The 17,465-nt window shown below is 37.8% G+C and overlaps 1 protein-coding gene and 1 pseudogene across 1 annotated transcript; one reads left to right on the top strand and one right to left on the bottom strand.

The window, feature by feature from the left end:
* The first annotated feature begins 2,639 nt into the window (after positions 1-2,639).
* Positions 2,640-3,869, top strand: LOC126794320 (3-isopropylmalate dehydrogenase 2, chloroplastic-like; annotated as a pseudogene).
* A 7,159-nt stretch (positions 3,870-11,028) lies between these two features.
* On the bottom strand, positions 11,029-17,149 carry LOC126794328 (developmentally-regulated G-protein 3). The gene is made up of 10 exons (XM_050521011.1): positions 16,971-17,149; positions 16,227-16,280; positions 15,954-16,127; positions 15,059-15,130; positions 14,057-14,116; positions 13,296-13,405; positions 12,243-12,542; positions 11,761-11,952; positions 11,478-11,529; positions 11,029-11,369 (listed from the first exon to the last, which is right to left on the bottom strand). The coding sequence occupies exons 1-10, from the start codon at positions 17,010-17,012 to the stop codon at positions 11,319-11,321; spliced, it is 1,107 nt and encodes a 368-aa protein (XP_050376968.1). The 5' UTR covers positions 17,013-17,149; the 3' UTR covers positions 11,029-11,318.
* Positions 17,150-17,465: the final 316 nt, after the last annotated feature.

Raw genomic sequence — 17,465 nt, 5'->3', positions numbered from 1 at the left:
TGATGCCATTTCAAAAGTGAAGGTGTCTCCTGAGATTATTAATTCTGAACTTCGATTGCTTTGTTTCTGACAAGAAGACAATAGAAGGAGAGTGAGTTCGAATCAACTATCCAAGTTTCTGAATTGCCAAGGCACAGCCTAGTCCTTGACAGTTCCATGAAAGTAGTGTACTCATGACTGACATGTGACATGAAAGTAGTGGGAATGCCCTTCCGGTTCAAAACTACCTGCTTCTGCCACAACCATCGGTCTTTTAGCCACACCAGCATAACCCAAATCAACCAACCCATCATCCAAAATCGCAGTTCCCCTCATTCTCTTGTAGACTTGAAAGACTCGCTCTTCCTTATCATTCTCAGGCCGCGCTGAACAACTCCTCTTTTTCCAACCCCTAGCACTAGTTCGCCCTCGAGCGCCTCTTCTAATAGCATCGCCATCCACACTCAAGCATGCCGCCAGAGAGCGAACCTTACCTGACGAGGACGATATGGGGAGGGATCGATCTGAGCAATTAGAAATTTGGGGTGGAATGAAAGGGAGCTGCTGCTCTGGATCTTGGTTTAGGTCAATTCGAATAGAAGTATCACAATCAACGAGTAAAAGAGAGTTCGCACCCGGCTCCGAGACAAAGGCCCGACCCGCCTCTATAGGCTGGCCCACTTGCATGACATCATTAATTGTAGTTAGTGAGAGGGAGAGGCTCGTATCTGGGCCAGAACATTGGGCATCCACACAAACGGAAAGCTGGTCAGGCATAGGGCCACAATCTAGTGATTCAACCCTCTTTGACCATTCCACATGAGTTTTCTGAGCAACGACAGCGAGCATCAACCAGTTAGGGCTTGGGAAGGGGTGAGACACCAAAATTTTTATTTGCGGGGGCAGAGAAGGAAGGTTGTTTTAAGCCGACAACATCACGCGTTCAGCCCTATGGAGTGAGGAGATTCCCCTGTCACTATCACAACTGGCAGCACAATGGCTTTTTCCCTCAAACATTGGCTAAGGAGCCCAATCAAGTGAAGGAGCCAACTCAGGGACGATGAATGGCACAGTTCCAAGATACCGTCCAGTGGATGGATTCCGGCGCAGGAATCTCTTATCCAACCAGGAAGGGGTAGGAGCTGAAAGTACACTCCTCCTCATCCATGGACCATACCAAAGAATCTCATACTCCACTTCCTCTGAAGCTTAATGATTAACCAGCGAAGGATTTAGGCAATCATCCTCCTTATGGCCAAGTCTACCACATCGATAGCAGAAATCTTTTAGCCCCTCATAAGCAAACTCCACTCTAGTCTTTGAGTAAGCATTCAGCGGTAACCAAAAACCTGTCGGAAGTGCATCTCTAACGTCCAAAAACACCTTGACTCTGAGGAAAGCCCTAAGTGTGATATCCTCCTGACTAATATCTTCCAACTGCAGCACCTCTCCAATCTCCGCACCTATCTCCTTGGCATTGTTGTTGTTAGCTTTTCCTGAGTTAAACCTGAAATCTGAACCCAGTACCAGGCTTTGTGAAGATGAACATCTCTAACAGTGAGATTTGATCTCTATCGTACCACAATGAATCTCATGTTATCGACGTGCCAGGGACCACCAAGCAGAAGCTCATCTACATTCTTTGGTGTTATCACAATTGAGAACACGTTGCTGTGTAGATGTACGATCTTCAGAGGGCCAAAGTGCCTCCAAGAACGTTTGAGAGAGCCCTTTATACCACCAAAATTAGGGACCACATCTGCTATGAGGGCTCCAAGGAGAGAGACTCCATTGTTGACATTCTCCAAGTTGCAATTGTTTTCCAACCTGAAAGCAAGGTTGTCGAACGAGCGCATGGGAGAAAAAGAGGACAGAGAAATCCCAGGGAAGGGCTACCACGTCTTGGGTAGAGAACTCCAAATAAAGGATAAAGCCTCCAAGATCTAGGAGGAGAAACAAAGAACACTGGACAAAACAACTCTACGAGAGTCTGACTAATAACACTCGTATTAAAGCGACTGTGACAATATTGATCTGAGAGGAAAAATAAACTCGATCATCAGATCAATCGATCATGGGTAGAATGTCTAACACAGAGGCCAGATTTCGGTCATAGACTTCTCCGGTGATGACTTAAAGCCTGGAACAAGTTCGTGGCTCCAAGCCTGCAACAGGGTCTACAACGCACTCGAAGACTATGAGTGCTTTGTGGCGACACTGTCCATTGCAGACTGTTTAGAGCTTCACAACACCATCTTTGCATTCTAGTATTCACGCGGCAGTAACCCAACCACCGATGATCAAGAACTCATTCCATATGAGAAGGAAGGTTCTGATTACCATAAACATGACACCATTACTTTGCTAAAAGCCCTTCTTCAATGTATCCGCCATCATGTTAATTCTCTGGCTCGACCATCTACATACAAAAAGAACAATAGATTAGCTACTTCCAAGAATTGCATTATTGAAGTTTCAGCATCACTATACAACAAACGTGAATGAGTGTCTCCCAATTTTTTGCAGATTTGGTTTACTTCAATCTATTCTGTTGAGAGTCGGGTCGAGTGTTCTCCTAATTCTTTGGGGATTTGGTTAATAGCATCATGCTCGCAGTAGGCTTAACAAAAGGAAGATATAAATGGTACGTACCTTAGAAACTTGTTAGCATTTGACGAATGGCTGCATGTCTGCAACTCAACTCTAGGCCCTTCACGCCGCTTGGCTGCAACCCTAAACACAAACACACCATCAGGATTGATAAGGTGAGGTGCTCCGCCGCTCCACCCTCAAAATGCTACACCATCACCCTACTTCCTGGCGATGGCATTGGCCCCGAAGTGACTTCAGTCGCCAAAAACGTCCTCAACCTCGCTGCCTCCATTGAAGGGATTGAGTTTAGATACAAAGAAATGCATGTGGGTGGAAATGCCTTGGACTTGACTGGAGTGCCATTACTAGAAGAGACCCTAACGGCTGCTAAGCATTCTGATGCAGTTCTGCTTGGAGCAATTGGGAGGTACAAGTGGGATAAAAACGAAAAGCATTTGAAACCAGAAACTGGGTTGCTTAAGCTTCGGGAAGGTCTTAATGCATTTGCAAATTTAAGGCCGGCAGTTGTTTTACCACAGTTGGTCGATGCCTCTACTTTGAAGAGAGAGGTCACACAAGGGGTTGACCTTATGGTTATAAGAGAGCTCACCGGTGGCATCTAATTTGGACAACCAAGGGGTTTTGGCACCAATGAAAACGGTGAGGAGATTGGTTTCAATACAGAGGTGTATTTTGCTTCTGAGGTAGATCGTATTGCTCGAGTTGCATTTGAGACCGCTAGGAAGCGGCAAGGAAAGCTCTGTAGCATTGACAAAGCAAATATTTTGGAGGCATCAATGTTTTGGAGGAAGAGAATTCAGAAAATAGTCTTGGAATATCCTGATGTTGAATTGTCACACATGTATGTTGATAATGCCGCAATGCAACTTGTTCGTAATCCAAAATAGTTTGATACAATTGTAACAAACAACATTTTCGGCGATATATTATCTGATGAGGCCTCAATGATTATTGGAAGTATTGGGATGCTTCCGTCCGCAAGTCTTGGAGAATCAAGTCCTGGACTTTTCGAGCCTATACACAGTTCTGCTCCTGATATTGTCGGGCATAATATAGAAAATCCATTAGCAACAGTTCTTAGTGTTGCTATGCTTTTGAAGTACGGTCTAGGAGAAGAAAACGTTGCTAAGAGAATTGAGGCATCAGTTTTAGATACTTTGAACCGTGGATTTTGAACAATTGATATCTATTCCTCATGAATGAAATTGGTGGGATGCAAAAAAATGGGTGAAGAGGTACTTAACTCAATTGATTTTCTAGTAGTTTATCCGGTATGAAGTTAGTCATGTCTACCTCTAGAGTAGATTCTAATCGGAGAGGAAAAGCAGATGAGTAGAATAGAAGTCATTTCCCCTTTTTATGTTGGTAATATATGAGAAGCAACTCCTTTATCACTTCTCGATTTGTAGCTCCATTTTTTTAGGCGAAATAAAACAATTTTCAGTTTATGCAGTAGAATAGAAGTCATTTCCCCTTTTTATGTTGGTAATATATGAGAAGCAACTCCTTTATCACTTCTCGATTTGTAGCTCCATTTTTTTAGGCGAAATAAAACAATTTTCAATTTATGCAGTAAAATAGAAGTCATTTCCCCTTTTTATGTTGGTAATATATGAGAAGCAACTCCTTTATCACTTCTCGATTTGTAGCTCCATTTTTTTAGGTGAAATAAAACAATTTTCAGTTTATGCAAATGAATTTCACATACATATATTGTTTTTTTTAACTTGGCTTGGTGCTTAAGGTTGTCATGCTCATGGAGGATTATTGTACCATGAAAATATTGTTCACTCTTACTTATGCGATGAGAATTACATGAAAGAAAACTTTAGCTAAAACGCCTTATATTAACCATGTATCATTTGATCTATTAGATCAAGTCTTTTCTTGTAAGTGATAAGCCAACTCTAAAACGCGGTGTTTGGGCTTTGTTATGGTAATGGAGCAATAATTCCGGCCACTTGTATCACTGATACACCGAGATTTGGAACTTAGTAATGGAGGTGAAAGAATTTCATACTACGGTGTCAATTTAAAATTGACTATATTTCTTGTCGTTAAAGAATGTGATGAATAGGAGCAGAGTGCCAATAAGGATGACTACTCTGAAAATAATTAAGGCTAATGATAATCAATTTCGACTGAGACATGGCTTTAATTCTCTGACTTTCAACGATAATCAATTACTCGATAAATACTATAGATGATATGCGGCCTATGCACTTAATAACAACATACTAATCCATGGAGTTATTACATCATCAAAATTATATTCGATCCTTTACTATAATGAGCAACTTTTGAAGAAAGTTGCAGCTAATGATTTGAGTGACAGTTCATGAAATGTGAAATGAACGGATATCATAGTTGTTCAAAGATTTGTTTATTGCTAATTGCTACAAGGTATTAAGTATTTGAATTTTGGGAAAAGTTCTAGTTTATGATTTTTTTATACATACATACATGTATATACTAGATTGAGTCATGAGTTATCTAAAAAAAATTTACAACTTATGACTTGTCAATATTAGTATAACAACATCGATCTTATATATGATATCGTTTTCTTTAATAAATTTCACCTAAAAATGAGCTATAAATTGAGATAATATATCGCCAAAAATGTTGTTTGTTACAAACTTACAATTGTATCAAACTTTTTTGGATTACGAAAAGTTGCATTGCAGCATTATCGACATATATACATGTGTGACAGTTCAACATCAGGATATTCCAAGGCTATTTTCTAAATTATCTTCCTCCAAAATATTTTATTTGTCAACGCTACAGAGCTTCCTTGCCACTTCTTAGCGGTCTCAAATGCAACTCGAGCAATACAATCTACCTCATAAGCATAATACACCTCGGTATTGAAACCAATCTCCTCACTATTTTTGTTAGTGCCAAAACCCCTTGGTTGTCCAAAGTCCACCAGTGAGCTCTCTTATAACCATAAGGTCAACCCCTTGTGAGACCTCTCTCTTCAAAGTAAAGGCATCAACCGACTGTGGTAAAACAATTGTCGGCCTCACATTTGCCAGAAAGAGGAATGAGGTTAATGAAGCAGCAATACAAGTTAGTGTTTAGAAAAATTCGAAGAGAAGAAGGACAAGATAATTGAGGAGGTAATGGAAAATTTAATTGAGGGCCTGGAGGTGCTACTAGATGTTACTACATGGAGTTGGGGACACGTTGGCAAGTCAATACATTTTTTTAATGATGAAATAAACTTTCATTAAGCGAAAAACCCAAAAGGCAACAAAGCCGAACAACTACAACAGAGGAAGAAGTGAGGATTCACCTTGGTATTGAGGCCTCATCAGATAATAATCACTTAAATGTAATTTGTTACAAAGATTAATACGAGTTTTGGATTACAAAAAAAACTGTATTGCAACATTATTAACACTGATGACACCAAATGCTTAGAGTTCAAATTATTTCTAATCCTAAATATCAAGAATTTTGTTCTTAAAGGTTATCTAAGATTGAAGGTTGGCATGGACTGAGGTCACGGATAATCAACTCCTTCAGCTGGTGAAAGTAACAAATATATATATATATATATATATATATATATATATATATATAAATGATCATACATGTTACACGCACATGCTATGGGGTTCGCCAATGGAAATCTTTCAATATGGTCAAATTATGTTATTTTAGGTGAGGTGTCAATGATAGTTAATTTAAGTATCTATAGTCATGTGAAGTTTGCAGCGGAATCTGTCCGGATTGACATTAGAGACTTTCTCTTAAACCTAAAAGTGATCCTGATTAATCGACATGAGTGAGAAAAATTTGTCTTATCCTTATTGGAAAAAGTTTTATAAGCGGATGAAATTATAATTTGATGCTACTAGAGGAGAAATTAGAGACTTAAAAATGGATTTCAGTCCTCTTGCTAACATTATCTAGGAGGTATTGGAGAATAACTGTTCTCTCTGGCATTAATTTCTCTCTAAATCAAAATGATGGAAAATCAAAAGAGCTACGAGGCTAGAGAGGGAACGTAAGATGAAGATTTTTTTATCTAAAAAATCTGATTGCTACACATGCAAACTACTTTGTGCTTTTTTGTATGGCATGTACTCTTGTTATATTGAAATTTTGCGTGAGAGATTCTCTGAATCTGGGACAAAATACAAGAAAATCAGGTTATGTAATGACGCCTTCAAGGCGTACAATCTTGCCAACCGGACATTTGATGTGGAGAGAATAAGTTTTATGTTCACCACAAATACTTAGGAAAGAGCACATAACATGCTAAATTAGATTAGCCACTGCATTGTTTGCAACGAGCATCATCATGGTGTTGACATTTTTAAAGATAAGTGTATTTATAAGGAATAATATTGAGGATGATATGAATACTGTTAACATGGATTCAGTTTTCTAGCGTGAAGTAGGGCTCGTCAACGGGCCGGGCCTTGCGGGGTTGTATTAGAAAAAAATATAATACTCTAATTTAAGGGTTTGAAACAATATAAAAATTATTAGAAAACATTCTAAAAACAGATAAATTCTAGTTTCGAAATATTGTCGATCGACACCAATAGATGTGATCAATATATATATTGAGGGATATATTGAGGGACCTTGTAAAAATTTCATCCGTTTTGAACATGGTTTGACCGTCCGTACCTACGGTCAACCAAAAAAGAGGCGTTTTCACATAATAAAACCTCATTGACCGGGGTTTTGCCAAATGGGTTTCCTCATTGCGACCAAGCACGATCAGTGACAAAATTTAGGTGATTTCAAATATGTAAACAGCTTTCCGCATTCGCATCTTGGTAATGGATATCCTCTTAGGGCATATTAGTGTTGTTTTTGGTTTACCGGAAATTCTGACGGTTAAACGAGGTCTAAATTGGATGAAATTTTAAAATAATCACTAAATATATATATTGATCACATCGGATGGTGTCGATCGATTCTGAGAAGTTTCATTCATATAGTCGCTTCATAATGTGATCGTTTTTATTATAAACCTAATATAAAGGTTATGATACATTAGTGGACACTTCGGCGATCGACAACTCCAGTTCGAAATATGGTCGATCGACACCAGTAGATGTGATCGGTATATATATTTAGGAAACCCGTAAAAATTTCGTATGTTTCATGGTTTGACCGTTAGTACCAACTGTGAACTAAAAAAGAGGCGTTTTAACATATTGAAACCCCATTGACCGAGACTTTGCCAAATAGATTTATTCAGTGGGACCACGCACGATAGGTAACAAAAATTAGGTGATTTCAGATATACAAACGGCTTTCGGCGTTCGCATATTTGTAATAGGTCCTCCCTTAGGGCATATTAGTGGTGTTTTCGATTTACCGAAAATTCCGACGGTCAAACGAGGTCCGAATTAGATGAAATTTTTATAGGGTCACTAAATATATATACCGATTATATCGGCTGGTGTCTATCAATCCCGAGAAGTTTTCTTCATATAGTCACTTCATAATGTGATAGTTTTTTTTAAACCTAATATAAAGGTTATAATACATTAGTTGACACTTCGGCGATCGCCAACTCTAGTTCGAAATATGGTCAATCGACATAGTAGATGTGATCGGTATATATATTTAGGAACCCCGTATAAATTTCATCCATTTTGGACATGGTTTGACTGTTCATACCTACGGTCAACAAAAAAAAGGCGTTTTGACATATTGAAACCCCATTGACCGGAGCTTTGCTAAATAGGTTTTCCCTGTGTGACCGTGCACGATACGTCACAAAAATTTGGTGATTTTAGATATACAAACGGCTTTTGGCGTTCGCATCTTTGTAATGGGTCCTCCCTTAGGACATATTAGTGGTGTTTTCGGTTTACCGGAAATTCCGACGGTCAAACGAGGTCCGAATTGGATGAAATTTTTACAAGATCACTAAATCTATATACCGATCACATCGGCTGGTGTCGATTGATCCCGAGAAGTTTCCTTCATATAGTCGCTTCATAATGCGATAGTTTTAATATAAACTTAATATAAATGTTATAATACATTAGTGGATACTTCGGCGATCGATAACTTTAATTCGAAATATGGTCGATCGACACCAGCAGATGTGATCAGTATATATATTTTGGGCACCCGTAAAAATTTCGTCTGTTTTGGATATTTTCTGACCGTCTGTACCTACGGTAAAAAAAACGTTTTGACATATTAAAATCCTCATTGACCAGGGCTTTTCCAAATGAGTTTTCTTGGTGCGATCGCAAACAATCAGTGACAAAAATTAGGTGATTTCATATATGCAAACGGCTTTCGGTGTTCGCATTTTAGTAATGGGTCTCCCATTACGACATATTAGTGTTGTTTTCGGTTTATTGGAAATTTCGACGGTCAAACGAGATCTGAATTTGATGAAATTTTTACATAGTCACTAAATATATATACCAATCATATCGACTGGTGTCGATCGATCCCGAGAAGTTTCCTTCATATAGTTGCTTCATAATGCGATATTTTTATTCTAAACCTAATAAAATATGTATCATATTTTATTTTTTGGCGGTCTTTTAAGGATCGGGCCGGATTTCACATCTCTAATCTAAGCCCGACCCTCTATCCACGGAAGCGGGCTTCCTCACAGGCCGGGATGGGTAAAAGTCCATTGGGCTTGCGGGGCTCCGCGGACTTTTCGGATCCGCGGACTAAATGCTGAGGCCTAGTGTGAAGTAATTCCGATCCGATTGAGTATGTAGATCTAGTAGAACACTAGTTACTGCTAGCAAGTATAAGCTAGTAAGCTAGGGTGGCTCACTTGTTAAGTGCAAAATTACATTACATTTAACTAATAGAAAACAAAGAGCACACCTAAAATTCTAATAGAAAGTCGATCTTCCCTTAGTAGATTTAGGTCAATCTAGTGCCTATATTATCCAAAAAAAAGTGCCTATATAAACATTCACATCATCAGAAACTCGGACCTGCGGTTTCTAATCCTTTGTTTCCATCAATATTTGTTCGTCAGTTAACTAATACTAGCTAGCACGTTCTTCAAGACTTCAAGCATATCTTTCAGACCATTGTTCATTATTTTACGAGCAGCTATGAACTTTCGCTTGATGAGACTGGATAGTTTGGACTATGGAAGCTAGAATTAGAAAAGATGTGTTATTTGTAAGGAGGGCCTTAATCACTTTGACGATGACGGTTTAGAAGAGGTCTCACTTTTGTCTCTTGTGGCCATATCCGAAGCCAACAATGGAAGACGTGATCAGCCAACGATCAAGGGCCAATCTGCGTTGGCCTATGGTTCTCACAAATCACAATATTTGCAGACAGCTGAAGACAAGGCATCGATGAATTATATATAGACCGATATATATCAACGGAATTTGAACTGCCATTAGCCGTGCACTTCCTGAGAAGTAAATATGCGAATGAAATTTATATATTTGTGTTGCATCATCTAGAAGCTGGATTGCAGTAAAGGGCAAACGAACTTTACGGTTCAATTTTAACTATATAGAGATCACATTAGTTACCTACTTACCTTCATCCATTGGGCTCCTGAATTTTCACTGTATTATATGTACGAAATATGCATAGAATATGTAACATAAACATGGTTCTTTTGTTTGCCTGAACTCTTTGTACAATATTACAGATCCAATTACAAAGGTGAAGAAAGTTCAAGAGTTAGGTCTGGAGGGTCGCAACTCATTCCTATGGTTCATATAGGCTGCCTTGTTTTGATCATTGCCCAGTCCAGTTATGCAAGCAAAATGAACGAATGAATTTTAGTATCATAACTAGTTTATGAGTACGTGGGAAAAGGGTCTTTGGATAAATGATTCAATAATTTTAACAAGAAGATCAGTAATGATCGATTTCTGGTTTGGAACACAAGATTCAGTAATCCGTTGGGAACCTGAAAATGTGCTTCTTGACGACAACTTTAATGCCAAGATTTCAGATTTTGGATTGGCAAAGTACACACGACGTTGAGGGGCATGCGAGGTTACATTGCACCAGAATGCATGGCTCACCAATTATGCCATATCAGAGAAGAAGGAACTTGGCTCCACTCGGGGAGTGTACTTTGCCATGGACTTGCACAACTTGTTTCACATGCGTGCCAAGGCATTTCCATCCTCATCGTTATCGTCATCAAAGGCACGAATGCAGTTGTTGCTGATTCTGGTCTGGAGTCTAGACATGGAACCATGGAAGTGGTTCTAGGTTCCAATCAAATAAAGGGTACGTCGCTATACACTCGAAGCAAACATAGCAGACTAGATATTCTTCAAAATGACATTCTAATAGCTCACAAGTAATAAGGCTACAGGGGAACTAATAGATTATTCTGCAAACAAAGTACAAAAGGAAGAGCATACAAAAGGCTACCATTCATATAGTAGTTGACACCTCATCGTAAAGGAAGATACAGATTAACAAAAGGTCATACTAATCTTTGATGCATTTCATACATGCTGTCTTACAATCTCATAGACGATATTCATTAGTATCCACGTAGAACATAATACCAAGAACAGCTTGATCACATAAAGCTGCAGTAAGGTACCAAGATTTCGGTTATCAATCCTCCTTAAACTTTGCCTACCCTTACCACTAATAGAACAGACAAAAAGTGATGCAAAAACTGCAAAGTACAAGCGATGAATCTCATAAGCTGTAGCCCCACAAACCATGTACTGATGCTTAAGTTGCACATATTTTTCTGACTTCCTTCCAAATCACACCTTTTTGATAATCTGAACGACATCCTCATCTTCAAGCAGATGCTCCTGTTGCCAATTACAAGACAGACATGCTCTTTGATTAACACAGGAATTTATAGTAACAAAGCACAAGAAAAATGAAAGAGATGACATGGGAATCAAGATAAAATCAACCTTTCCAACTCTTTGGGGCTTGTGCTTCGCGCTAGACCCCCAAACCAGAGCACTGCAACAAAAAGGGGCTATGTCAATATTCAGGCCTAAAACCCTTGATAGCCAAAAGTAAAGGCATCAAGTTCGAAACATATAATGAAAGAAAAAGTCTATATGAACTTGAAAGTGTAGTTTCCTACAGATATGAGACAACTCCAGAAATGCCTTTTCAAGATTTCCCATTGTCAAGGTATTATCAGTGAGAAAAAAAAAAAACTACGAAATTTAAGGAGATGGCACTTACTACTTGAATTGTTTAATGAAATCTTTATGAATTCGCTCACAAAAATCCTCAACTGTCCTTGTCTTAGATGATAGGATCACAGGGTCTTCATAATCTGGATTCATTCCTTTAGGTTTCGTGTATATGCGAGTTAAATTGAGATACTCCCATATCTTCTCCAGCAAACCGTCAAGGTTCCACTCTAGGTGAGCACTGCAGATGAGTCGTGTAAAATGAAATTATAAGTTACAACTTACAACGATGAATAATGCCAGACAATCATGAACCTGAAACATTCAAGTCCAATACTCCTGTTTTTTCCTTTCAAAATTTGTATACTATCAGTACAGGGGAACATTAAATCTAATGCTCAATATAGTTATGTAAAACATTAGTTACTACAAATATTACAATGTTACATTCAATATTTTTTTCTTAATTTCATATTTACCATTCATAGTTCATTGTGAAATTATTAAAATCAGCTGTATGTTATAAGTTACCTGACGGGACTGTAGTGAGGAAGTTTATCCAAAATCTCAAGTTCTTCCAGAGTAATTTGATCAATCTTGTTCACAGCATAGATGCAAGGCATGTATACCCTACTGCCTTCAATAACATCTATGAGGTCATCAGCAGTTGCATCAAACCTAAGAGTGATATCAGCATTGTGAATTCTATATTCACTACAAATTGCCTTCACAGTTTCAAGATCCAAATGTGTGTTGGTAACCGTTGAGGTGAAATTGATTCCACCCTTCTCTTTCTTCCTGAAGGTCAGGTTAGGCGGCTCCTTGTTTAACCTGATCAGAATAAGCATTTAGCCAATCAGATGATGCACAGAAACTTTGAGATAATCTGGAAGAACAAAAGGCTCTAGAGACTTGACCAAAGGTTGCATCTACATCAACATCTACATGCTTTTTGGTAACCATTTTACCTACATGTGTTTGTGTGCCTGGAGACAATTGAATCAATGTTCTTTTAATTCATTGTTGGTTTAAGTGGCTCAAAAGCATCACGCACACAACGCACCGAAAGAAAATTATAATGTTAATATGCTACAATTGGCGACTGAAAGCGTGACAGACTCCTGTTGTTAAAACCCACAAAAAACAGTGAAAAGGCGGTATGCACTACAGTTTCTAAATTTTTTTAAGAGACCTGAAGCAGTTTCCAGAAGCCACTAATGTTAACTACTTTCTCAAGAAAGAGTGGGTTCAGTTCCCAGACAGGTTTTATATACAACTTCTGTTTTTGAGAAATGCGAGACAATTGGTAAACCAATAATTCATAAAGGCTGGAAAAAAATTTATATATTGCAAACAAAAGGCAAAATTATTAGACGCCAGCATATTTAGATAAATGACAGCTTCTGAAAGTCACATACACATACATACATTATCTAATTATCTGTATGGAGGGACAATACTGACAATGCATCAATGCTCTTAAGACCTGAGCACAATTGCTAACATCAAGCTTATACAGATTTATAAATTTATATCACAGTAAAACCTGTACCGACTAAAAAAATTGGGAACAACAAAGATTACCTTATACCAAATCCCTCAAGCTCTTTCTCAATTAGACGTTTGTGAGTTATTGGCTTTATTGCATCTAGAACAATTATTATGCAATTGCATGTTCGAGCAGTGCTGATAACCTGGATGTCATGGAAGCCAAATTTACAAACAAACTCAGAAGGGAGCAAACTACTTTATATTCCAACAATACAATATCAGGCATATCTTAACCCTCAAGCCTCCATAATTGCAAATTTAACAAAACATATCAAGGTCATTCTTAAAGAAAGCTATAAATACCGAGCAGTTTTCATGAGATATATATTGTTTAATATCTTTAATAACTACAGACATCAATTTAAGATGGCCCATAGGTTTAAAAACCAAACCTATCTTTCTGGTAGCAATGAATATGAGATGTAAGAAGACAATGTTCAACATTTGTTTGTTTGGCAGCTTTAAGTCTAACCACTAACTGTACTTCTTTTGCATGAGCAAATGGGAGCTAGACGGACCAGAGTGGGCACCGGTTAGCCCCCGGTAGAAATACGTCTTGAGAGATCTTCCATATGGGAGCATTAATTCATCTAAGTGAGTTTATGTTTTTCACATTTCTCTCATCTCTCCCCTTTAGGCCTTTACTCATTTTACCAGGGAATAAAACAATTGTTGGGGTCATCGGAATGCAAATATCATAAACCAAAGTGGTTATATTAAAAAATGCATTGAAATTTATCATTTATGGTCTTTCAAAGAAAAAAAAATTGTGGGAGTATACTTGGACACATTACCTGTCTTCCTCGACCCTTTCCATCCTTGGCACCCTCAATAATTCCAGGGAGATCCAACAGCTGCAGATTAAGGAATGAGAATGGCAAAGTTAAAAAGACATAAACTAATAATAGGGGAACCTCACGAGCCTATCTCAACAAGTGATAAATGCATAACATGATTATAACAAAGCTTCGCCCATGAAATCCAGGACTTCCATCTTGAAAGATGAAGATATGCTGTTAAGGCATGATCCAGCTAGTCTAGATAATTACTCACACACACACACACACACGTACATCACAGCCTAACGTGTTCTGTTGCAAATGGAGGCTACAAAGAGAAGCAGATCCCACTCATAAACTACATAATTGTCAAAATGCTACAAATCTGAGTTGCTTGTCAAAAAAGATGTACGACTGGTATAAATGTTGTTGTAGATGTAACTCTGCTAAAAAGGATATGATGAAAATGACGTGAGAAAGATAATGTGAGAACCATGATTAAGAAAAGACGCAGAGGTAACCAAAATCGTAAGTCAAATTTAGCTTACTCATCATTTCTGCAGCCACCCTCAATTTTACCTATAATTGTGGTTCCCATTCATGAACCTTTTGTGTTTTAACTGAAAAGTTAAAACCCCAAACCTTTTGAAAATCAAAATACAGGCAGAAAACCATTGAGAATATGCACATTTCTTGTCAATTTTGAAATCCCATCTGATTTATTAAATTATTTAATTTTCTGAATTCGGTGATACATGAGACAGAGCCTGCCTATATTTTTGAGTTCTAAAAATGAAGCTACCACATGGGAACTTTGGAGCGTATTTTTGAGGAATATTTATATTTATAATTAGAGGTATGAATGTCATATGCACGTCAAGAATTGACACACAAGAATCATATACAAGACAATATAACAGTTCAATATATAGCGTGATTAGTTTCTGTTATTAGAATCTAGATTATCATGATGAATGGTAAAAGATAAAATATCACCAAAGATAATATAAATGGTACCTGAATTTTTGCACCTCGATAGACAATCACACCTGGAATGCAAGTTAAGGTAGTAAATTCATATGATGCAACCTGTAAAGATACACACCAAACAGCCTTTAGAACATTAAGATTATAATTAATAAGATAATTCAAAGAGCGGATAGTTAAAAAATTTCATTCAAATCTCACGGTAAGCAAGCTTTCAAGCTTCATCACTTGCATACACATTAGTTAGACAGAGGAATAAAGATTCTCAACCCCTAACTCAATTTTATGTGAAAGTATTGACCACCAATTTCATCATCAGGCCAAAAAAAAAACCTTCGACATAAAAACTAATATAAAAGGATGACTCCTAATATTTATGCATTCCATGCATGTAGTTAAGAATTTCGCTTTTGGAGGGAAATAAACAGATAAAAATCTAATAGTTCCATATTGAATTCACAAACAACTAATCCCAGGAATAGTTGCATGCAAAGGGCGGGTGTATATCACTTATGTTTCATCAGTTTGTGATCCCCTAAATTGCTAAAGTAATCTATCTCTGAGAAGAATATACACTTTTTCAGACAACTTACGAAACTTATATCAATCAAACAGATTTGCACTTGCAATCTGAAAAGCACAAGTAGGTTTAAATCCCTAGACTGACAGCTACAGCTATTAAACGAACAAATGTTTTGGGACAATATGAAAAAAGTACAAAATGATCATCAAACACCAGGCAATGAATCCCAGCAGATTGCATCAAAAAGTTGGTCCACATTTGTCCCAATACTAGAGACAAGTTGCAGCGATTAAACATATCAGTGATCTCAACCAAAGTCTATATGCTTCCACTCTACATAAAAAAAAAAGTGACTATTCAAACATATTTGGGATAGATTTAGATATATCAACAGTACCCTACCTCTGAAAAAGTCCCCGTCAATTTATTGAGCAGAGTAGACTTCCCGACTGAAGGGAAACCCACCAGACCAACTCTTGCATCTCCACTTTTAGTGACGTCAAAACCTTCACCAGCACCACCACCACCTTTTGTCGAGGGCTCAAGTAGGTCTCTCCTTAACTTTGCAAGTTTAGCCTAACAACAAACCAACAAATAATGAGCCACATCAAGATCAAATCTCAAAGATCAATTAATGATAATACAACACAGTAAAGAAGCCACTTTTCCGCTCACCTTCAGCAAACCCAAGTGATGGGCCGTAGCCTTGTTCTTTTGAGTCCTGGCCATCTGCAATTAACCACAAAGCGTATTAGTATTCTAATTAAACGGCGAGAGAATTCACAACATCCAGATGCATCAAATTATAATCAACGCCACACATTTCAACCGTGAATCGACAAGAAATAAATCAAACAGTTGCAGATATTCAATACAATCAAACCGAAAATGCCAAATGCATATCAGGTAAAGTTGACAACTAGTGATCGAGTCCAGCTTAAATTTAAATATTTAATCAAAGAAGCCAAAATTTGATGAATGATGATTCCAACATTCTACGTTGAATTCAACAATCAGAAGAGCCATCAATTCAGCACGAAAACAAAAGGTACACTCGGAAATCGGAAATCTCAATTGTCTGTTATCGTTCTTCTCGATTGAATTTAACTGATGGAGAATAAATCCGAACTAGCCTAACAAGTATCACAGCGAATGCAAAATTTCTATCCAAATCGATTTCTCAACCATCTCAACTGAGCTAAGCAAATACAAAACTTGATTAAGCCTCATAATCTCGAACGCGAATACAAACAGTGATTTAATCTCTGGTTTAATCGTGCTCTAAGCCTCTAAGCCCTAAGGTCCGAAAATGATAAGGCTAAACATCTCTAATATCCTTCAATTTTTACTGACCGAACGGAGCTTAGAGTTCTAGGGTTTAGAAAAAGCAAGAGAGAATAGAGGTGAAGGAGAAGGTACCTCATCTTCGATGTCCTTGATTTTCTGCATAAGAGTCGCCATTGTTGAAGCGGACGAGCGTAGTGAGAGAGAGAGAGAGAGAGACGAGTGTTAGGTAGAGAAGAGTGAAGCGGTGTGATCCAACTGTGGAGATTCTAGAGTGTGTGCAGCTCTGTTGAGAGAGAACTCGGGGGAAGAAGAAGAAGGCGCTAGAATGAAATGCAGGGTAATATTGTAGGGTTAAAATACACTCGACACCCCTCCAGTAGCGGGGTAATTGTGGATCTTGGTAATTACTTTTGTTACCATCTTCTCTACATTGCCTTTTGTGGTTAAATAAATCAATAAAGCAACATGAAAAGAATTCATGTAAACCACAAACTACTTCAAAAAGACAAAAAACAAGCCCGAAATAATACATAATGATTGTGGAGGAACAAATACAAGTAGTACAATTGGAAAATACAAGATCGTTATGTAACTTAGATTTAGAAGTATTAAGAGCAGGTTAATTGA

The sequence above is a fragment of the Argentina anserina genome, chromosome 1 (assembly GCF_933775445.1).
Source record: "Argentina anserina chromosome 1, drPotAnse1.1, whole genome shotgun sequence".
Lineage (NCBI taxonomy): Eukaryota > Viridiplantae > Streptophyta > Magnoliopsida > Rosales > Rosaceae > Argentina > Argentina anserina.
Note: the sequence above shows the minus strand (reverse complement) of the source record. Positions and strands in the feature narration are given on the sequence as shown.

What these genes read in the sequence shown, in the direction of transcription:
- LOC126794328 (XM_050521011.1), bottom strand. Translation starts at nt 17,012, where the DNA reads ATGGCGACTCTTATGCAGAAAATCAAGGACATCGAAGATGAG. An exon ending in ATCGAGGTGCAAAAATTCAG is followed by an intron (nt 14,117 to 15,058) that starts GTACCATTTATA and finishes CTTAATCTGCAG; the next exon opens with CTGTTGGATCTCCCTGGAAT. An exon ending in CCTCACTACAGTCCCGTCAG is followed by an intron (nt 11,953 to 12,242) that starts GTAACTTATAAC and finishes ACTCATCTGCAG; the next exon opens with TGCTCACCTAGAGTGGAACC.